This window comes from Aethalodelphis obliquidens, unplaced genomic scaffold, assembly GCF_003676395.1.
Source record: "Aethalodelphis obliquidens isolate GAN/ISIS:26980383/991018 unplaced genomic scaffold, ASM367639v1 scaffold43, whole genome shotgun sequence".
Classification (NCBI taxonomy): Eukaryota; Metazoa; Chordata; class Mammalia; order Artiodactyla; family Delphinidae; genus Aethalodelphis; species Aethalodelphis obliquidens.
This window is the reverse complement of record NW_020837987.1, coordinates 4,834,456-4,857,355: the sequence shown is the minus strand read 5'-3', so window position 1 is coordinate 4,857,355 and position 22,900 is coordinate 4,834,456. Positions and strand designations below refer to the sequence as shown.

General features: G+C 47.7%; 1 protein-coding gene across 3 annotated transcripts in view; it reads right to left on the bottom strand.

Annotated features, from left to right (window-relative positions):
• Positions 1–459: 459 nt before the first annotated feature.
• Positions 460–22,900, bottom strand: part of WTIP (WT1 interacting protein) — a 26,271-nt gene continuing 3,830 nt past the window's right edge. The window contains exons 2-8 of one of the 3 annotated variants that reach the window (XM_027079374.1): positions 20,265–20,366; positions 8,688–8,755; positions 8,466–8,528; positions 8,169–8,299; positions 7,282–7,333; positions 6,512–6,580; positions 460–3,642 (exon numbers count right to left, since the gene is read on the bottom strand). In XM_027079374.1, coding sequence (XP_026935175.1) covers positions 3,502–3,642; positions 6,512–6,580; positions 7,282–7,333; positions 8,169–8,299; positions 8,466–8,528; positions 8,688–8,755; positions 20,265–20,366 — 626 coding nt within the window. In that variant the 3' untranslated portion in view covers positions 460–3,501. The remainder of the gene's footprint in view (positions 3,643–6,511; positions 6,581–7,281; positions 7,334–8,168; positions 8,300–8,465; positions 8,529–8,687; positions 8,756–20,264; positions 20,367–22,900) is intronic. The other 2 variants (XM_027079375.1, XM_027079376.1) reach the window with 2 other exon arrangements.

Here is a 22,900-nt window from a genome sequence, read left to right as displayed (position 1 = left end):
CACGTGCACACACACCACAGCCTTTGTCACTTACAAGAGGCGAACCTTTCCTGTTTGTGGGCCAGGCCATCCAAATATTTCCAAATCACCTGGCCCTGGGGGCCCCCTGCCTTGCGGGAAAAGGACCCTAGGTTCTGTTGGCCTCACTCAGTTATCTTTCTCTCTCTCCCTCTTGTTCATTCCACCTCTCAATTTCTTTCTCAATCTTTCTCTCCACCATTCTCTCAGTCTCTCAGCCTCTCTCGCAATCTCTCTCTTACAATGTCTCTCTCACCATCTCTCCCTCTCCCAGTCTCTCCTGATCAATCCACCACCATCTCTGTCAAACGTTCATTCTTTCACACGCAATGTCTTTCTCAAAATTTCTCGTTACCCCTCACAATATCTAGCTCTCTCAATGTCTCACAATCTCATGCCCCTTCTCATCTCCCTCCCAATCTCTATCTCTCCTCTCCCTCCCTTTCTCCCTCTTTCTCACCCATCTCAAACAACCTCCCTATCTCTCCCTCTCTCTCTCATACACACGAGCACGCGCGGCAGGGAACCCAATACTCAAGGGTATCCACAAAGGCACACCTGTGTGTGTACTACCTGGGGCACACACTTGATGTGCAGCACGTATAGTTTTTGTGTAAACCCATTCTTGGGCCTCTATCCCACCTGTGGCTCCTTCATTGGGCAACTGAGGCTGTACTTGGACTTGCAAACCAGTGAAGGAGAGGGGTCCTAAGTTGAGACTCTAAAGGCCAGGGCAGGGTCTGCCTCAGGTTACAGTACCAACCATAGGCCAGGCACTGTGGAGACAAGAGTGAACAACCCAGACAGACCCTGGCCTGGAGTGCCCACCCTCTAGTGAGGAGATGGACATGAAGAGAACTCTTCTTCTCTCAGTACATGAAAGTACAGCAGTTAACAAAAGCCCAGTTAGAGGTGTCAGCAGGTGTCAACATCAGGGGAGACATCCTAGGGGCAGGTGGGTTTGGCACCCAGCAGTGGAGGCTCATGGGTAATCTACCTGGCTTGAGGTCTGGCTCTCACACTGCTTCCTCAGTCTCAACAACCATCATGTCAGCATAATTCCTGACAATGGACTGGAAGATGCTGCTTTCGGAAAAGAGCTTAGAGATCGGGGCCCCCAATTCTGGGTGTTCGGTGACGTGTAATAACGAGAAGCCTGGCTTATTCGTGTCGCTGAGATCGGAAGGATCTGACCAGGAATTAAAGCATCGGGCAGGGGGTGGGTCCAGGTAGAGCAAACTGCATGTGCAAAGGCTCTGGGGTTACAGGGATGGTGGCAGTCACCAGCCCTGGGAGAAGGCAAAGAGGGTCATGGAGCCCAAAGAGAAAGGGCAAAGTGTGGCCAGAGATAAAGCCACTGCCCCCCAGGGCCATGCATTCCCTTGGCTCTGACTTTTGATAAAGTTTGGCACGTGAATTCAAAGGAGGCTCCATGCTGTGATGACTCAGTCCAGCTGGATGGGGGAGCATGGTAACCAGGATGGAGCAGGTGTGGAGAGAGATGGTGGTCCCCATGGCAGGAAGATCAGACCACCTCCACAGCAGACACAAAGAAAGAGAAAAGAGTAGAGCTGAATTTGCAACAAGGAGAAACGGAGGCCAAAGCAGGCTTCGACCTTGGAAGCAATCAGAAGAAAGCTTTGCAATAATTGGCTAGAAAGCAAAGCAGCCCAGCTCAAGAGGAAGAGAAAGCCAGAAAGAACCTCCCATTCCTGGAATATACTGTCTCCTGCCCCACTGGGATCACCTCCTCCAAGAAGCCACCTTGATCCTGTTCAGTCCCTTCCTCAGGAGACACACGCTTCCCGTATCTCAGGGCAACCTCTGCGTTAAAATATTTGGTCAACGATCGCCAAACTCACCATGTACTTCCTTCCTCAGCCCACTAGAGGGCGCCCGGGCTCCAGGCCTTAGCCCAGCTGGAACCCGCCGGCTGCCACTTCCCCTCCTACGCTTCCCAATAAGCAGTCCTGACAACGTTCTGGTTCCTACGGCCTGGCTCCCCCAGATGAAGGATCTTACGTTTAACAGGGGGGAGAACGGAGAGCAAGAGCAGTAGCCGAGGTGGTTCAGTTCTCATAGGAACAAACGGTCTTAAAATATTCCGTAAAAACCACCATGATGGTGACTGTGATTAGGAGGTCTCTCGCCGCAGGGGCCACCCACAAGTGCAAATCAGTGAGAAGCTTCGCAATGCTGATGTGTCTTTCAGAGGAAAAGAAAAAAATCTGCATTTCCACATACCACATTAGGTAACCGCTCTCAAGACACTGACATAAACAAAACCCCACGCTAGCCTACAGTCTTTAAGGCAAACACATATTTTAGGATTTTAGAGGAATTTATACAAAAGTAGTTAAACTACAAGGTGTTACCACTTGAACGCTAGCTATATATGATATACAAATTGCACATTTGTGAGTTTCTTGTAACTTCCCTAAGAAATAACAACCGTGGGCCAAGTTTTTAGAAGAAAACTATATTCTTTTAAAGAAAATGAAAATATTCTCAAAGGAAAAACTTAATTTAAGTCAAATCATATGCTTTTGTTGTGGAGCCTGATACACAGTGCTTTCCTGTAACAGATGGGCAGGGCGCCCCCTCGCGGCCTCTCTCGACCGAGACCTGTGGCTGGAATTCTGCACGAGGTGTTCTTTTCCCGAGGCCGAGGACGAGAGGGGTTGGGAACGAGGAGCCAGGGATGGGAAGACCGGGGCGGGATGAAGGCTGAAAACGCCCATCGGAGTCCCGGTGGCCAAAACCCGCCGTGACCACAATGGCCGAAGGGAGGGCTCCTTCGTAGGCCCCACTCCCTAAGGGTGTCATTCCTCACCCCCTTCTACGACCCCTCCCAAACAACGAACCCTTCCCACCCACCAGCGGGCCAGGCGCTTATGAGACAAACACGCGTGCCCTCCGGCAACCCCCGCCTTCCCGCAGCTTTCTTGAAGGGGGTCCCAGACCCCTTCTACACAGGGTAACTGGCTCCCGCCCCGAGGCCAGTCGGAGGACGGCGGCCGTGTACCCCGCGCCCCTGCACGTGGTAACGGCCACCTTCAGCCCCGTGACCCAGAGCCGGTCTGGGAGCCTGCCCCCGAGGCCACGGGGCACAGGGGGTCCCGAAACAGAAGGCGGGTGATGGGGTGGGGGCGGGAGGCGGCCAGGGCCCGAAAGAAAGGAAGCCGTTTGAGGAGGCACAGACGGTGAATAAATATTAGTAGCTTCGCCGCGGGGCCGGCCCCTCGGACAGCAGCTCGGTGGCCGGTGGGAGTAGGGGTGGGGTGGGAGCCGGCGGCCGCGCCCACCCTGACACAGAGCCCCGACACTGACCTGGGTCACCCATCGCCGGCGCGCGCGCAAAAATATACTCGCGCAAAAACACGTGCGTGCGCAGGAAAACGCGCTCCTGAGCGAAAAAAACGCGCGCGCGCGTGCACGCAGACACAAACACACGCCCCCAGGGTCGGGCTACCCGCCCCCAGCTCAGAGCTCAGTGACGTGCACAGCAGGTGGGGGAAGTGGGCCTGGCCGGAGGCGCCGCAGGTGGCAGCGGCGGCACAGCAGGTGGCCCTCCAGGGGGTAGCAGCGGCGTCCATCCTCCCCGCTCAGCTGCAGCCCGCAGTCCTAGGGAAGAACACAGCCCCGGCGCCAGAGTAAGCAAGGGAGGGGTGCATCAGAGATCTGTAGGACCCTGCCCACCTTCCGGAGGACTTTGGCCTTTACTCTTTGGGGGAAGGGGGTCAGGAACCCAGTGCTGGACACCCCGAATTGGAGAGCATCTTACACATCCAAAGGAGCCAACCAGGAGAGAGCTAGGCGGACACTAGGCTGGAGTCTTGGAGAGAGGGCTGGGCAATAAATGGGGGGCATCAGCATAAAAATGTAATAGTTTTTAACAACAAAACAACAGGAGTTTCTCCCAGGGAGTGCAGATAACTAGGAAAGAGAAGAGAAAAAACAGCTGAGCTGTGGAAGCTCCAACTTTAAGAGAGGAAAGAAGAGCAGAGCCAAGATTTTAGGGGAAGATGAAAGAGGAAAACCAAAAACTGCCTGTCTTAAGGGCACAGTGAAGAGGGCGTCTAGGAGGGAGAGTCTAGGGAAGTTGCTGCGAGCTTAGGACAATGACAACTGAGAATCATCTCCTGGATCCCCACATGGGGGTCACTGGTGACCTCGGGAAGGGGGGAAGGTCAAATGGCTGACCTCAGTGGCCTTAAGAGATAGTGGAACAGAAGACCTGAAGCCGTCAATTCAACAAGGAGTTTTGCTGTATGTCCCTTATCCTACCATGTTTACCACTGCACGATATTTTATAGGCTAATTTTCTGTTTAACAAGTTATGTGATTCGTGTTTGACCTCTAACAGGCAGGAAATGTGAAGGGCAGCCGTGGAGGATGGCGTGCTGCAAGCCACAGCGGGGCACCAGGCAAGACCTACTGGACAACTTTTTCCTTCCTTTCGCCCCCACCCCCACCCCAAGGAGGCCCCTTTGGTCACACTCTCACTGCACCCAGGGCTGAACTCCAACCTGGAAGCTGTGACACTTGTTACCCAAAGGCCCTGAGACCAACATCGACCCCCGCGCCACACAGGTGATGGAGCTTCATGTCCCACGCAACTCAGGTCCCAGGTGTCCTCCGTGTCCTGTCTGGCCACAGCCCCCTGTTCCCATCCAAGGGTCTCCCCTGGGGGCAGCGGCACCATGGCTCAGAGCCCCGAGGCGCTGGCTGTACTCTGCTTACAGCTTGACGCTCCTGGACTCGGCATCAGCCTTTCCTTAAGGACTAAGCTTAGCGACCCCAAGGGGACACTGCGGTCCCCAGGACCGCAGAGCAGGATGCCCTCCTACGGTTGCTGGAGGAACTGTGGCCATGCCTGCTCCTGACCCCCCTTCCCTGGTCCTCCAGCAGGATTCCTGTTCCCTTTGGGCCACTTGCCCCCATCAAGGCAACCTGGTTCCAGATGGACCCTAGATTCCTACCGAAGGTTTCTCACCGACATGCCTGCTCTTCCCTGGGGGCTCTGAAACCCAACACTTGGTTTTTCTCCTACTTCTCGGGGGTAGGTCGGTCACTCCTTCCAGGCCTCCTGTGTGGCTGCTCTGCCTGAAAGCATCCCCGGAATGTTGGAGCCCCTGGGCTATCCTGAGCCCCCGCTCCTTCCTCTACAGCTCTTCCTGGAAGACCTCATTTACTCCCCTGGCTTCAGTGGCCATGTACATGCCCATGATGGGACTCCCGCTTCCGGCCATGACAGTAACAAGGACTGGATTTCCCGCTCTACCTTTAACGATGGCAAACTGGGCAAAATATATGAAACGATGATTCTCAGACTCTGAACAACAGGCAAGGCAGGCCAGTGACCTCTGAGAGAAGGGAAACTAATAAGGAGAGCCCTACAATTGCCCAGGTTACTACCTGGAGAGATTTTTCCAGGCTGCCCATTGGTCTCCCTGAATTGAGAATTTGGGGAGGCAAAGGCAACTAGAAACCACAGGGCAGAGTATCAGAGAGGAAAGAGCTATGTATGCCAATGACTCCCAAACTCCTACACCTGTACCAGAGTCTTTATACTCCAGCACATCCGGCTGCTGCCTAGATAGTTCCGTTCAGGTGTCTCCAGCTACCAAAAGTGAGATCATCTAATGCCTTCCTCCTCTCACCCTCACTCTCTCCTGGGGTCGTAATGGACACCTTCCAACCCCTCAACTCCCATGTCCAATCACTGACCAAATCCAGTCCCTTGTACCATCTAACCAACACTAAACTCAGTCTACTTGCTGAAACCCAGGGCCACAACCTTGACTGTACCCGCCTCCTCTGGGAACCTCAGCCCCTACTCCCTCTCCCTCCATTCATTCTCTGCATGAATGCCCTTTCTAAAATCTCAGTGACATCGCGTCATCCTTTTTCGATCCTTCTCCATTGCCCTCAGGATAAGTCCACGCTCCTCAGCTCAAGTGGCCTTTCATCCGCAGCTCCTGCCAACTTCTCCAGTGAAACGAAACAACACACTCACCTTCACATCTTAGCACATTCTGCTTCCATTGCCTGAAAATGCCCTTTTCCCTGCTCCTTAGCTAACTCTTATTCATCTTTCAAATCTTAGCTTGGGTGTCACCTCCCCCAGAAAGCCTTCCTTGATTTTCCAAGGCCTGCTATGTGCTCTGAAAACTCCCCTTGATAGCAATGATGACCCTGTATAAATACTGCCTGAGTACTTGTCTCTCTGGAGGATAGAGACTGTCTTTATTCTCTGTACATCAACAACACCCCAACACTGTACATCCTCGGCAAATATTTGACTGAATGAGAAACGGGCTGAGAGAAACATATCCTGGAGGGGAGGGAGAGAGCTCACTGGGGGAGGACAGGCAGAATGGGATAGAACCATAAAAGAGGAGGTGAGCCCACAGAGCACCTAGGGAGAAGGAGGCCTGTGTGAGAGGGGGACTACCCTGGCCGCCAGCCTTCTGGGGGGACCCAGGCTCACCTCACAGTGATAGCATTCCACGTGGTAGTCTCTGTCCATAGACACCACACGGATGGTTGTCTCACAGCCCTGGAGGAAGAGACAGGGCTTGAGGCAAACTGTGTGGTGGGCACATAACTACACAACGCACTCCTGTCATGGGGGCTGTGCATTCACACCCGTGTGAGCTCTGACGTGGGTGCTCCCACGGGGCCAGAACAGGCATCAGTGGGTGCACACAAATGGATGTGCGTGTGCCGTAGGCCTCCTCCCACGCTGGAGCCGAGAGCACGCACACTTGCTCATGAGAGCCATCACGTGGGTGTCAGTGTGTGCGTACGTGTTCTTTTCAGTTCTCTGCAGTCAGGAAAGACCACTGCCAGGCCTGCTTCCCCAGGGCCAGCATGTGTGGAAGACCCAGTGCCGGAGAGAGGGGCACCACCCGACGATGTCTCCTGCACAAACCGCATCCTTCTCTCGTCTGCTCCCCCACCGTCTCAGCTGCGAGCTCACAGAGCCCGGGGCCAGTCCTGACATCGACGGGCAACGGAGCTGAGGGGCCAGTGGGGCAGCCAAGCGGCAGGGGCCACCAATTCCCTCTAACTCATGCGGGGACACCTGCACCGTACGTGCACTGGGCACAACACACGTCCCTCAGCCCAGAGGGACAGGGGGCAGGAGCGCCTGCTCATCCCTCCCACTGGGGCCCAAGACCTGGGGCCAACCCAGGCAGGACCAGCAGGGCCGGGCGGGGCCAGGCGCCTGACCATCTCCAGGTGAGTGGTTCCTACCTGTGCAGGGAGGATAGGACGGGCACAGGAGGCACATTTTGGTGCAAAAACCCTGGAGGAATAAAGGAAACCAGAAGTGACCAGCTGAGTGACCAGAGGCCAAGGGCACGAGGACAGGTCCACCCGTAGTAGCCCCATGACGCGGCCCGAGCATCAGGCCCCCTCTCCTTGTGCGGATATGTCGGGGTAGGAGCATCCTATGCCATGCCTTCTTGGCACTGGCCTTTCGTGTGGTGCCCCAATTCACCTCCACCCCATCACCTCCTCCAGGATGGCTTCTTCAGGTTCTGCCCTGGCCTCTCCCTCATGCTTCCTGCCAGTCATTGCCCCCTCGTGTCCAGGCTTGGGCGTCCTCTAGCTGAGACCCCTGCAAAGCCTGGCTCCACATTGAGTACCAGGAACCAATGCCCAGCACCAACCCCATGCAAGGCAGCAGCACAGGACCAGAGGTCCGAGGGCTGAGCCTGGAGCCACAGCAAGGGAGAACGGATCACCTGGTCACATGGGTACGGCCAGGCAGAAAGAGACTCTGCAGAGACCCCAAGCCCCCATTCCAGGCAGAAGACTCTTCTGCCTGGAATGGGGGCTTGGGGTCTCTGCAGAGTCTTTGCCTGGCCACTAGAGCAGCGGGACAGAAGCTAGATGGGGCAGCCCAGAGTCCCCACCACTAGGACGAGAGGGTGCAGGCAAAGGCAGGGGGAGGAGAGGACTGAGACAGAAGGCTCCAGCAGAGATCTGCGCCTCACCCCAACCACTGAGCACACAGCGGAGGCCAGAAGTGAGCAGGCCAAGAATGGAGGGCACAGACAGGCAGGCCAGAAAAATACTCCTGGGGAGCGGCAGGGGAACCATGGGAGTCACACTGTTGCATAGCGCCGGCTACTCACGTGTGATAATCTCGGACACAGTAGATGTTGTTCTCCACGTCCACAGTGAAGGGCACCCCGTCCAGGCACTCGTTGCACACCGAGCACCGGAAGCAGCCCGGGTGGTAGGACTTCCCAAGGGCCTGCAGGATCTGGGGGCGGGAGGCACTGAAGGGTCAGTGTAGGTGGAAGGCTCAGCACAGCCCCCAGAAGACACTCTGGCTCTGAGCCCCTGGCAGGTCTCCAACAGGTGAAAGGGTGGGGTCCTTGACTCTGCGCATGTCAGAGGGGCTCCAGGAGCCTGGGGGAAGTTCTCACCATCTCCATGATGAGGTGTCCACACACGCTACACTTGTCAGCCGTTTGCTGGAACCCGGAGTACTGGGAGGGGACACAGGATCCAGGATGTTATGTGACACAGGGGTACTCGCTGCCCAGCCAGCATCTGCTTCCTGGCCTCAGGTCACCACATGAATCAGAAGGAGGGTCCCCGCCCCTGCACCCACCCATGGCACCAGCCAGGGCACAGCTTTGACTCACCAGGAAGTCCTCCTGGCAGTACACTTTCTCACCCACATTGTAGAACGCCTTCCCGCGAAGTCGTCTCCCTGCAAGGATGAGGGTTGAGAAGGGGGTCCCTGGACTGCTGGAACCAGGGATGACGCTCCTGCTGCCATTTCTCAGCACCCTCCTCCAACAGATGAGAAGCGGATCGCAGACAAATTTTAAATTTCCCTCTAATGCTATGTTATTATCATTACGCTAATTAATATTTTTAAAAAATTAAATAGAATATGTTGCTGACAAAACTGTGGTAAGAGGTTGTCAGAGCAAACATATGAAGACCGGTTTCTCAAATGTAAACTGAAGTTCTGATAATTAAAAAAAAACATTTGCTTTAAGTTCAGTGGAATTCAGAGCAGACTCCGCAGAATGAATTTCTTTTTCTTTTTTTTTTACTTTTTCTTTATTTTATTTTTGGCTGCGTTGGGTCTTCGTTGCTGCGCACAGGCTTTCTCTAGTGGTGGAGAGCGGGCGCTACTCTTCGTTGTGGTGCACGGGCCTCTCTCATTGCAGTGGCTTCTCTTGTTGCGGAGCACAGGCTCTAGGAGCATGGGCCTCAGTAGTCATGGCTCACGGGCTTAGCTGCTCCGTGGCATGTGGGATCTTCCCAGACCAGGGCTCGAACCCGTGTCCCCTGCATTAGCAGGCAGGTTCTTAACCACGGCGCCACCAGGGAAGCCCAAGAATGAATTTCTTAATCTAGAAACGTTAAAGTACAACTCTCACCAGGTGAAGGAGCCCAATATAAAAAAAGGTATCCTTTATTCCAAGGATGCCAGGATAGTTCAACGTTGGCAAATCAGTCAGTGTGATACAACACACTAACAAAATGAAGGACACAAATCCTATGATCATCTCAATAGACACAGAAAGAAAAAGCATTTAATGAAATTCAACATACTTTCGTAATAAAAACTCTCAACAAAGCGGGTATAGAGAGAACGTACCTCAACATAATAAAGACCATATATGACAAGCCCACAGCTGATATCATAAACAATGGAAAAGCTAAAAGCTTTTCCTCTTGGATCAGGAAAAAGACAAGGATGTCCACTCTCACCACTTTCATTCAACATAGTATTGGAAGTCCTAGCCAGAGCAATTAGGCAAGAAAAGGAAATAAAAGGCATCCAAATTAGAAAGGAAAAAGTAAAACTGTCACTATTTGCAGACGACATAATATATAGAGAAGAAAAATATACATATATATAGAGAGAGAGAGAGAAAACCCTAAAGACTATCAAAAACTGTTAGAACAAATGAATTCAGTAAAGTTGCAGAATACAAAATCTATACACAAAAATCTGCTGTTTCTTTAACTAAAAATGAACTATCAGAAAGAGAAAATAAGAAAAGTCTATTTACAATTGCATCAAAAAGAATAAAATACCTAGGAATAAATTTAACCAAGGAGGTGAAAGACTTGTATATTGAAAACTACAAAACATTAACGAAAGAAACTGAAGACACAAATAAGTGCAAAGATATTCTATGCTTCTGGACTGCAAGAATCAGTATTGTTAGAATGTCCACACTACCCAAAGCAATCTACAGATTCAACACAGTCCCTATCAAAATTCCAATGGTTTTACTGTTGGTGGGAATGTAAATTGATACAGCCACTATGGAGAACAGTATGGAGGTTCCTTAACAAACTAAAAACAGGGGACTTCCCTGGTGGCGCAGTGGTTAAGAATCCGCCTGCCAGTGCAGGGGACATGGGTTCGAGCCCTGGTCTGGGAAGATCCCGCATGCCGCAGAGCACCTAAGTCCATGTGCCACAACTACTGAAGCCCATGCACCTAGAGCCTGTGAGCCATAACTACTGAAGCCCGGGCGCCTAAAGCCCGTGCTCCACAACAAGAAAAGCCACAGCAATGAGAAGTCCTCACACCACAACGAAGAGTAGTCCCCACCCACTGCAACTAGAGAGAGCCTGCGGGCAGCAACAAGACCCGACGTGGCCAAAAATAAATAAATGTATTTTTTTTAAAAAAGGAAAACTAAACTAAAAACAGAACCACCATATGACCCATCAATCCCACTACCGGGCATATACCCTGAGAAAACCGTAACTCAAAATAAGTCATGTACCACAAGGTTCATCGCAGCACTATTTACAATAGCCAGGACATTGAAGCAAGCTAAGTGTCCACCATCGGATGAATGGATAAAGAAGATGTGGCACATATATACAATGGAATATTACTCAGCCATAAAAAGAAACGAAATTGAGTTATTTGCAGTGAGGTGGATGGACCTAGAGTCTGTCATACAGAGTGAAGTAAGTCAGAAAGAGAAAAACAAATACCATATGCTAACAACAATATATGGAATCTAAAAAAAAAAAAAAGTTCTCATGAACCTAGGGGCAGGACAGGAATAAAGACACAGACGTAGAGAATGGACTTGAGGACACAGGGAGGAGGAAGAGTAAGCTGGGATGAAGTGAGAGAGGAGCACTGACATATATACACTACCCAATGTAAAACAGCTAGTGGGAAGCAGCCTCATAGCACAGGGAGATCAGCTCAGTGCTTTGTGACCACCTAGAGGGGTGGGATAAGGAGGGTGGGAGGGAGATACAAGAGGGAGGGGATATAGGGATATACATATGCATATAGTTGATTCATTTTGTTATACAGCAGTAACTAACACAACATTGTAAAGCAATTATACTCCAATAAAGATGTTAAAAAAAATTCCAATGGTATTTTTAGAACAAATAATCCTAAAACTTACATGGAACCACAAAAGACCCTAAAAAGCCAAAGCAATCTTGAGAAAGAAGAACAGAACTGGAGGCATCATGCTTCATGATTTCAAACTGTATTACAAAGCTACAGTAATTAAAAAGTATGCTGTTGGCATAAAAATAGACACATTCATCAATGGATCAGAACAGCAAGCCCAGAAATAAACCCACACATATATGGTCGATTAATTAACAACAAAGGACCTCACATCTGTTAGAATGGCTATGATCAGTAAGACAAGACATAACAAGTGTTGGTTAGGATTTAGAGAAAAGGGAACCCTCGTTCACTGTTGGTGGGAATGTAAATTGGTGCAACCTCTGTGGAAAACAGTATGGAGGTTCCTCAAAAAATTAAAAAGAGAACTAACATATGACCCAGCAATTCCCTTTCTGGGTATTTATCTAAAGAAAACAAAAATACTAATTCACAAAGATATCTGCACCTCTATGTTCATTGCATCATTATTTACAATAACGAAGAGATGGAAACAATCTAAGCGTCCATTGAGGGATGAATGGATAAAAAATTACACACACACACACACGAATGTGATTCAGCCATAAAAAGAATGAAAATTAAATCTTGGCATTTGCAGCAACATTAACGGACCTTGAAGGCATTATGCTAAGTGAAATAAGTCAGACAAAGAAACACAAATGCCGTATGATCTCTCTTATATGTGGAATCTTTAAAAAAAAAAAAAAAAAGCTCATAGATACAGAGAAGAATTTGGTGGTTGCAAGACACAGGGGGTTGGGGATGGGAGAAATGAGTGATGTGGGGTTTTTTTAGTTTAAACAAATTGAACAAAAACTTTCAAAGAAAAAGGCATCCTTGTCAAAACCACAGCCCCAGCAGACCTATGAGAGGCATTCCCATTAGAGTCAGGAGATGACAACACCTAACCAGGGGCAAGAGGGAACCTCCCGCACCTGATGAAGGGCACCTATGAAAGCCCCACAGCTCACATCAGACATAACAGTGAAATAGTAAATGCTTTTCCCCTTAGGATTCAACAGTATACTAGATGTGCTACGCAGTGCAATAAGACAGGTGAGAAAGGAAAAACGATAAACACAAATGACATGACTATGTTATACAGAAAATCACAAGAAATCTATGAAAAAACTGCTAGAACTAATAAGTAGGTTTAGCAAAGCTGTAGAGTAGGTGGTCAATATATGAAAACCAAAAATATTTTTATATTCTAGCAACAAGTGACTGGAAAATAAACTTACAATTTTTATTTTTATTATTTTGAATACATTTTACTAGCACCTTCAGTATTCCTTTTTTTTTTTTTAATATCTATTTATTTATTTGGTTGTGCCAGGTCTTAGTTGCAGGAGGCGGGCTCCTTTAGTTGCAGCTCGCAGGCTGCTTAGTTGCGGCTCACCAGCTCCTTACTTGCAGCATGCGGGCTCCTTAGTTGTGGCATGTGAACTCTTAGTTGCAGCATACACGTGGGATCTAGTTCCCTGGGCAGGGATCAAACCGGGCCCCCTGCATTGGGAGCGCGGAGTCTTAACCACCGCGCCACCAGGGAAGTCTCCTAAACTTACAATTTTTAAAATGCATTTATAACAGCATCCCAAAAAACCCATAAAATACTAAGGGATAAATTTAATGAAAGATGTGTCTGACTTTACTCAGCAAAACCAAACTTTGCTGAGAGAAATTTTAAAAGAGCTACATAAATAAAGAGATATACCACTGCTGGAAGACAGTTCTCCATTGGATCCCTTCCATCTCTGCACATCTTTCAAATGGCTTGCAGCTTTCATTCTTAATTATCTTTCCAAGGACGTCTGTGGAGCAAACTGCTCAGAAGACAGAGATAGCATCTCCCTCTGAAGCAGAAAGCAGGTTGGTTTGCTGTTCAGTATAAACAGAGATAAATGTGCTTCTCTGGGATAAGAGTCACACAGCTTTGCTGGCAGCCCATTATAAAATCCTGGGGTTCCCTAAGCTCAGGGTTCCTCAGCCATGACATAGAGACCCACCGCGTGTGCAGCACACAGCTGGTATCCACGTCACCACTGTGGGACCAAGGAGGGCACACAGAACCGATGTGAACATGAAGCTCACGCTGCCTGCAGTGCTGTATCTGTCCCAGGAAGGTCATGTCTTCAGCCAGCACCCGTGAAACACTGGCAGGCTAACTAGTCAGCTTGCATGCAGGGAAAAATCTTGGACCCTGCACAGTTCCGACAACCATCTTCATGGCTTCAGACATTCTCGTATCAATTGTCCCCAAATTGATCTACACATTCAATGCCGCCCAATCGAGTTCTCAGCACTCTATTTTTTTGTGTGTGGAAACTGATGTGCCAATTTTTAAATTTATATAGAAATACAAAGAACCTAGAATAGCCAAAATAATCTTGGAAAAGATCAACAAAACTAGAAAACTTACACTCCCTATTTTAAGACTTACAGAAATCAAGACAATGTAATATTGTGGGCAGGAGAGACAAAAAGATCAGTGGAGGGGCTTCCCTGGTGGCGCAGTGGTTGAGAATCTGCCTGCTAATGCTGGGGACATGGGTTCGAGCCTTGGTCTGGGAAGATCCCACATGCCACGGAGCAACTAGGCCCGTGAGCCACAACTGCTGAGCCTGCGCGTCTGGAGCCTGTGCTCCTCAACAACAGAGGCCGCGATAGTCAGAGGCCCGCGCACCGCGATGAAGACTGGCCCCCGCTTGCCACAAGTAGAGAAAGCCCTCGCACAGAAACGAAAACCCAACACAGCCAAAAATAAAAAAAAAAAAAAAAAAAAAATAATTAAAAAAAAAAAAAAAAAAAAGATCAGTGGAACAGAATGGAGGGCAAAAATAGACCCATAAATATTTCAACAAACGTACAAGTGGGAAAGCAAAGTCTTCTCAGCACATGGTGCTGGAACAACTAAATATTCATATGGAAAGAAGAATAAGACTCAATTCCTTACCTCTTACCATACATAAAAATTAACATGAGATGGTTATCAACCTAAACATGAGAAACCTAAAGCTTCTAGAAAAAAACAAAGGAGACTATCTTCACGACCTAACAGGGGACAAAACATTTTAAGTCACAAAAATAATAACCGTAAAACAAAACAAAAAAAAACGGAAGAAAATATTCACAAAACATCTGAAAAGAACTTTTACCATATATATTCCTGTAACTAAATAATAAAAGACAACTCCCAATTTAAAAACTGGGCAAAAGAGGGACTTCCCAGGCAGTCCAGTGGTTGAGACTCCGCACTTCCAGTGCAGGGCCTGCAGGTTCAATCCCTGGTCGGGGAACTAAGATCCCACGTGCTGCATGGCAAGGCCAAAAACTTTTTTAAATAAAAATTTTTAAAAAAGGGAGTAAGAATTAAAGTAAAAATTATTTTTAAAAAAATGGGCAGAAGACTTGAACAGACTTCACAAAAGAAGATATAAATGGCCAAGAAACAGAAGAAAAGACGCTCAAACCTCATTAGTTGTCAGGGAAATGCAAATTAAAACCACAGTGAGATACTACTTCAAACCCATTAGAATGGCTAAAATTAAAAAGACTAAAACACCAGCTGTTGGCAAATATATAGAATAAACCAACTCTCTTACATTTCTAGCGGGAGTATAAAATGATACAGCCCCTTTGGAAAATAGTTTAGCAGTCTCTTATGAAGTTAAACGTACACTTAGCCTATGACCCAGAAATTCCATTCCTTGGAATTTACCCAAGAGAAATGAAAACATTTGTCCACAAATGACCTGTACAAGAATGTTCATAGCACAACCTAGTATCTATCAACAGATAAATGGATAAACAAATTGTGGTATATTCATACAATAAAAATGCTATTCAGCAATAAAAAGGAGTGAGCTACTGATACATGTAACAACACAGATCAAAAAAAAAAAAAAAGGCGGGGCTTCCCCTGTGGCGCAGTGGTTGAGAATCCGCCGCAAATGCACGGGACACGGGTTCGAGCGCTGGTCCGGGAAGATCCCACATGCCGCAGAGCAACTAAGCCCGTGCGCCACAACTACTGAAGCCTGCGTGCCTAGAGCCCCTGCTCCGCAACAAGAGAAGCCACCGCAATGAGAAGCTCGCATCGCAGCGAAGAGTAGCCCGTTTGCTGCAACTAGAGAAAGCCCACGCGCAGCAACGAAGACCCAATACAGCCAAAATAAATAAATAAATAAATAAATAATTTATTTTTTAAAAAGAGAAAGAAAATAGTACATACTATTATGGCTGCATTTATATTAAGTTCTAGAACAGACAAAACTAATCTATGATGGTAGAAATCAGAACACTGGTCGAGTGGATGTGATGGGAGAACATATGGGGATTAACTGAAAAAAAGGGAAGATGGAAGTTTCTCGGGTGTTTAAAATTTTCTGTAACCTTGTTAGGGGTGCGAGTAATATAAATGAACACATTTATCCAAAATCTTTGAACTATATACTTAAGATCTGTTTGCTGCACTATATGTAAATTGTACTAAATTAAAAACAAAAACAAAGGTAAACCGAATATATCTTGTGCCAGAGTAAAGAAGTACTCAAAGAACAATGGGGACATGTCAAAAGGGCACAGGAGTCAACTGGAAGGGACTTCCTCTGGCAATCTGAGCATCAAAAAGAATAATGATGGTATTGCAATACATTACATGAATACAAGTCCATAAGTAATAAGAATACTCATAAAAGAAAAAATGTATTTGCCCCTGTTCGACTTTTTCCTTACTTTTCAGGGACTTCCCTGGTGATCCAGTGGTTAAGACTCCGTACTTCCACTGCAGGGGGCACAGGTGCGATCCATGGCTGGGTAACTAAGATCCCACATGCCACACAGAGCCACAAATAAATAAATAAATAAATGCCACAAATAAATAAAATAAACTTTTCAAACATCCCCTAGGGTGGGCTTCCCTGGTGGCACAGTGGTTGAGAGTCCGCCTGCCAATGCAGGGGACACGGGTTCGTGCCCCGGTCCAGGAAGATCCCACATGCCGCGGAGCGGCTGGGCCCCGTGAGCCATGGCCGCTGAGCCTGCGCATCCGGAGCCTGTGCTCCACAACAGTGACAGGCCCGTGTACTGCAAAAAAAAAAAAAAAGAAAGAAAAGAAAAAGCTCCGAAAGCTATCCCAGGAAAATGAGAATGGACATTTCCCTAGTAGGGCATAACTTGCAGAGATATTTCCCAACCCATCCCCTATAGCCCAATAAAAATAAAAATTAAAAAAATAAAATAAAAAAAAGGAATGCTGTAAACAAACAAAAATGATCGTTGGCAGTTATGTTTGTGACAGTATAAGGTTTGTTTTCCCATATGCTTCACAGTGTCTTTTAACAAATAGAGGTTTTTAATTCAAATGTAGCCAAATTTGTCAATCCCCTCTTTTAAGTTTGGCAGTTTTTGTGTGAAAAAATTTTTTTCTTAACCAGAAGATTGGTAAAGATATGTTTCTATACTTATTTCTAAAATGGTCAAGTTTTTCTTTACCCATTTAGGTCTTTGATACACCTGGATTTAATTTCATTATTTTATATGGATAACCACTTTTCCCAGAACCATCTGCAATGCTGTCTCTATCACCCATCAAGTTTTCACACAGACATGGGTCTGTTTCTAAACTCCACTCTGGTCCATTGGTCTATTTGTCTATCCTTGCCCCAGTACCACACATGAAATTAATTAATGTAACTGTACAATATATATTGACACCTGGTAGTGGAAGTTTGCCCGACCTCCTCTTCTTCAAGATCATCTCGATTATTCTTAGCCTTTTGCTCTTCCATTTAAATTTTAGAATTAGCTTGTCAAATTCACAAAAACCTGCTTAACTGGAATTACAATGCATTATAGATCAATTTGGAAAATACTGACATCTCAACACTATTTTATATACCCATGTTCAACAGTATATGAATATTTACACGATTATGCTATATTTATTTTTCTTGTCTTACTGCAATGACTAGGACCTCCAGTACAATGCTGAATAGAAAACATGATTGCAGGCGCCATTGTCCTTTCCTCTTTTAAAGGTCCATTTTTCTTATGTTTCACCACTGAGTATGATGTTTGCATAGATTTTGAGTAACCAACTTTTATCAGGTTGAGAAAGTTCCTTTTTATTTCCAGTTTGCTAAAATCTGAATGTCAGATTTTACTGACTGCTTGTTCTACTCCTATTGAGATGATTATATAGTTTTTCTTCTTTAGTTTGTTCATGAGGTGAGTTACAGTAACGAATTTTCTATCGTGACTCCACTAGTACTCTTCAGGTAAGCTCAACTTGGTCATAATATATTATCCTGATTCATACACTGCTGAACTCAGTACCAGTGGAAAGAAGAAGGGAATAAATAAGAATATAAGAAAAATTCCCAGAACCGAAGGGCAAGTCTCCAGTCTAATAGGGCTCTGTGTGTACGCACAAAGCCTACACCAAACATAAAGTACCGGAAGCCAAGTAGCTGCAATGCACAATTTCAGGAGCACCATTCCTGTTGCATCTACGTAAGTGGCAACCCCTGCAACTGTGCAGTTCACAGCCCTTTCCAGAGGCTATTACAGGATTTGCTCAATGACAGCCCTCTTCCTGAGATCTCCCAAAAGGAAAAAAACAGATCACACACACAAAAATGAGAATCAGAATGGCATCAGAATTGAGCAGTAACCATGGCTTCTGGAAGATAAATCTATGACTTCAAAATGCTTAGTGAAAATTAGTTCCAATTTGAAAATCTATTCCCAGTCAAACTACAAATTGTGAGAGTTGAATAAAGGCATTTTAGACACAACAGAATTCAGAAAACTTACCTCCCACATTGCCCTGCTTAGACAACTACAGCAAAATGCTGGACAGTTTGGGTTGTTTCACAGCTTCGATTCCTCCCTACTTCTCCAAGTTGCGTTCAGTAACCAACCTTACCTCAGACAGCCTGGTGTGTTTAAGGGAAACCTGAATCCACTCCCCTATCCGTGGATGGGCTTGATTAGTATAAAGCTAATTCTTCTTCCCTTATAATGGTTCAGAGACTCAGGCAAGTAAGTCAATCAAATCACAGCACTCCCCCCAGCCACAGGGGGCTTGGTTCAGGAATGGATGTGTGAGATGATCTGGCCAATGACATACAGGAAGATGTTTGCTAGATGTTTTCTGGAAAAGAAGTCTCCCCACCCCAAAAACATGACCAGAAGAAATGGCCCCTCTTCCTCCAGACCAGTGGTGTCCCAATGGAAGTCTCAAGCTGCCTCAGACATTTCACTACCATAAGAGAAGTCACCCTAAGGATAAAACCAAACCCAAGGGAAACACAGCCAAGATATTCATAGGGCCTAAGCCACTAGATCAATCCCAGCCTGAAGCCAGCCCTATCTCTGGGCTCCCAGTTCAATGAGTCAAGAAATATTCTTAGAGTTTAAGCCTCCTCAGCAGCTTTTCTGTAATCTGCAGCTGAAAGCTTCTAGGAGACAGTGGATTCGATCCAACCAATATACATGGGAAGGCACAGAATGAACACTCCACCGGGGTCCAGAGAGCAACTGGCTCAGACTAAGGAGAGGCCAGGGGCTCCACGGGGGAACTCAAAAGAATGCCTACTAAAATGGGGCAACTGGAGTGGGGAGAGGAAACTGAAGGATATGATAAGTCAAGACAATGCAAGGAGAAAAAAAGGTTAAAAAAGAAAACTCCAGGGAAAGTAAATGACTATAGAAAAAAGGAGACATAACCCCAGTATAATTCTTGGTTTTGCAGTGAATAATATTTACATAGTCATATTATAGTAATATAAACCTGGTTTATTGACTTAATCACAACTTACGATGACTACACTGAGAAGACGGAAGGAGAGAGGGGAGAACAGTCAGCGTAAGAACCTATTCCTCACCTACGACGGCAAACAAAAGTAAATCATTTCCAAAACTGATAATCAAGAAACAGCAGCGTATGCTGTTAGAACATGGAGGTGCCTACTAGATGAAGTTGCTACGTGGCTGCCCCGGGCAAGAAGACCGGGGTAGAAAGATAAGCGGTTTTTTGCGCTTGCAAAAATAGCTTCTCAGGACTCTCTGACTTAACACTGTGTACATATTAGACGTTTTTTTCTTTTAACATCTTTATTGGAGTATAATTACTTTACACTGGTGTGTTAGTTTCTGCTTTATAACAAAGTCATATTACACTTTTATAAAATAAAATGTTTTATATTAAAATGTTTTGTGTATATAAATAAAAGATGTCTTCTCAGGGCAAAGCATGAAAGAACAGTAAGAAGATCAAGAGTGCAGACTTAAAAAAAAAAAAGAGCGCAGACTTATTAGGTTGGTTGGATTATAGTTACTTTTTTCTTTTTATAACTTTGTCTAGGTTAAATTATAACATTTATATTTTATACAGTGTGTAAAATTAGGACAAAAAATATATTGCAGGGAAAAAAATATTAGCCTCATATCCAGGCAGGCAGAAGGCACATCTCTGGCTCCACAAGCCCCACCCAGACAACCGAGAGACATCAGTACCCTGCCCAGGACAGAGGTTCCAAAGCCAAGGGCTAGAAGGGCAGCCTTTCCCTGTGGCCAGCAAAAGCCTCCTCCCTGGTCTCACGCCTCCCTCCCCAGGGCTCAGCAGATCTCCCCAGGAGCCTGGGCCTCTCAAGCAGACTAGGCCAGATGACAAGGAGCCACAACTCAGCCTCCTCCACACTCCAGCCTGGGCCAGAGCTGGGTGGTCCATCCGCCTGGGACTTAGATGCAAGGGGATCCACAGTGCAAGAGGGACAGGGGAGAGGTTACCTACCACAGGAGTTGCAGGTGAAGCAATCGGTGTGATACAGGCTCCCCATGGCCTGGCACGCCTGCCTCGCTCCATAGATGCCAAGCCCACACTTGATGCAAATCCCTATGGAAGAGGAGGCAGGAAAGAGCAGCGGTTAGCACCAGGTCTGTGGACTTGAATGGACACGCATCTGACTCCCAGTCCTAACACCGCCCAGCCACGTGATCTTGCACAAGGAAATTCCATAGGCCTCCTTCGCTCCATTACTAATGGCTGACATGGGGACAGGAAGGGTACCACTACTTAGGGTTTGCTGCTGTTGTCTGAGGACTCAAAGAGTTTAGCAGAGCACGTGGCAAGTCAGAGCTAACGGACACTGTCCACACCATCAAAATTACAATGACATGTTTATACCTGGAAAGTTGGTCTAAGCCCCTTCACCTTGATCTGCTCGTGGACAGAGGGAAAATCCTTTCTGCTGTCTATGAACCAAAAAGAATGAAGACCACATAGACACAACCAGGGCAGAGTCCCTGACCCTCCCAGCCACACCTCCTTCATCTGTACAATAAGGTCAAGTTATTCTCTTGTTTAGTCAACACATGGACACTGACACCCCGCATAGTTTAGGTGCCAGAGATTCTGCAACGAACCAAACAAATCCCCCCCGCCCTCAAGGAGCATGTATTCCAGTGGAGAGAGGTGGACAACAGGTAAATCACATCTCAGGTAGAAACAAGTGCTATGGAGGAAAAGAAGGCTGATTAAGAATATGTCTGAGTGTGTGATTTTTAAAGAGGACGGTCAGAGAAGGCCCCAGTGACAAGGTAACATCTGAGCAAAGGTCTAAAGGAAATAAGACAGCGAAGTTGCTATGCAGGGAATAACTGAGTGGACTTGGGGACCACCCCGGGGTAGGGTGCTTGGCAGGTAGGGGAGGGGTGGTAAGGAGAGGGGTAACCAGCAATACCAGGGCAAAGGCCAGCACTAGCCTTAGGGAACTCTCTAGCCAGCCCTCCTGGAGACCGTGGAGATTGCAGGTGTCCAGCCCAGACATCAGAGGTCCTCTCACAGACTCACCAAAGGTCTCCCATGCCACAAAGGGCATGGAGACGGGCCCCACCTGCCCCCTGGACCCTAATTCTTCTGGCCGCGTCAGGACATGCTGCCCTCAACCCTCTCCTTCCTGCTTTCCACCAGATCTTTCTCCTTAACATTTACCATGGCCGAGCGTCTCCCACCTTAAAAAAAACCTCCCTCCCCCATCAGCCACCCCATTTTCCCCCTCCCCTCAGTCAAGAAAGAAAGCTTAGTCCACATCCTGTCATCTCCTAATGGTGCAGATTTATGGACTTTCTCTTCTGATCTTGCTAAAGGGGGCCCTCTCCTCCTCTCGGGTCCCCAGAATATGACCCGCACCTGGCTTTCTAGTTCTTCTCTCTTCCCAGTTCTACTGGGTATTCCCTTGCTCAGTCCTGGGTCTCCCATGCCTCAGTCTCCCCAGGAGAGGGAGAGACAGTTCAGATGCCCTCAAGCCAGGCAGGAATGTAAAAGTGATTGGTGGGCGCCCAGGTGAATGCATAAGAGAGCCATGGCCGCCGGAGGTCACAGACACGCCTCAGCTCCACTGATGGCTACCGGGGAGGAATGCAGGCCAGCACTTCTAAAGATTCTGATTTTTCAAGAAAAGCTAGAAATCTAGATTTGTGCATGAAATCTTTCCATACTGAAATTAATTGTTAACTTAAATGTTTTGAGAATTTGAAAGCCAAACAAACGTTTACAGGTCTCCACACGTGGCTTTACCCCAGCGCCATCTGCTCCCAAATGCTCACCCCTGCCGAGGCTCCTGGCACCCTGCCCAGCCTGGATCCCTCTCCTGAGCCACTAATCCACCTCCCAGGTGGCCCCAGACCACCTCAGGTCCAGAAGAGAGCTCTGGGTTCCTGCTCAAACAACGGCACTTTCGCACAGCCAGGTTCCAGGAAGCATCCAGGTCTACCCTATCTTTCTCACCTCCAGCTCTGAATCAGGTTCCTCTGTTCCCTACTCTGGACTTCATTCCCTCCCCTCACGCCCACTGGCCCGATTCAACGTCATCAACTCTCATCCCACTTGCTGTTCCAACAGCTTCCTCACAGCATCCTACCCTGGTCCCCGATAATCCATCCCCCAAACTGCAGCCAGACTTATCTTTCTAAAGTGAAAGTGACCCACCCTCACACCTTCACTCTTGTCCATCAACTCTGAAAACCTGACTCTGTCATTTGACTACGTTACCAGAGAACACGATGCAAGGAGCAAAACTCGGCTGCCTATTGGAAGCAGAACAGAAGGATGGGCCAGAGGGGAAGTTATGACCTTGTATTATTTGTTTTTCGGTTGTTTGAGCTTGCACCACTTTAATGAAAATACGCTGAAGAAGGACAACCAGGGGCTTCCCTGGTGGCGCAGTGGTTGAGAGTCCGCCTGCCAATGCAGGGGACACGGGTTCGTGCCCCGGTCCGGGAAGATCCCACATGCCGCGGAGCGGCTGGGCCCGTGAGCCATGGCCGCTGAGCCTGCGCGTCCGGAGCCTGTGCTCCGCAACGGGAGAGGCCACGGCAGTGAGAGGCCCGCGTATCGCAAAAAAAAAAAAAAAAAAAAAAAAAAAAAGG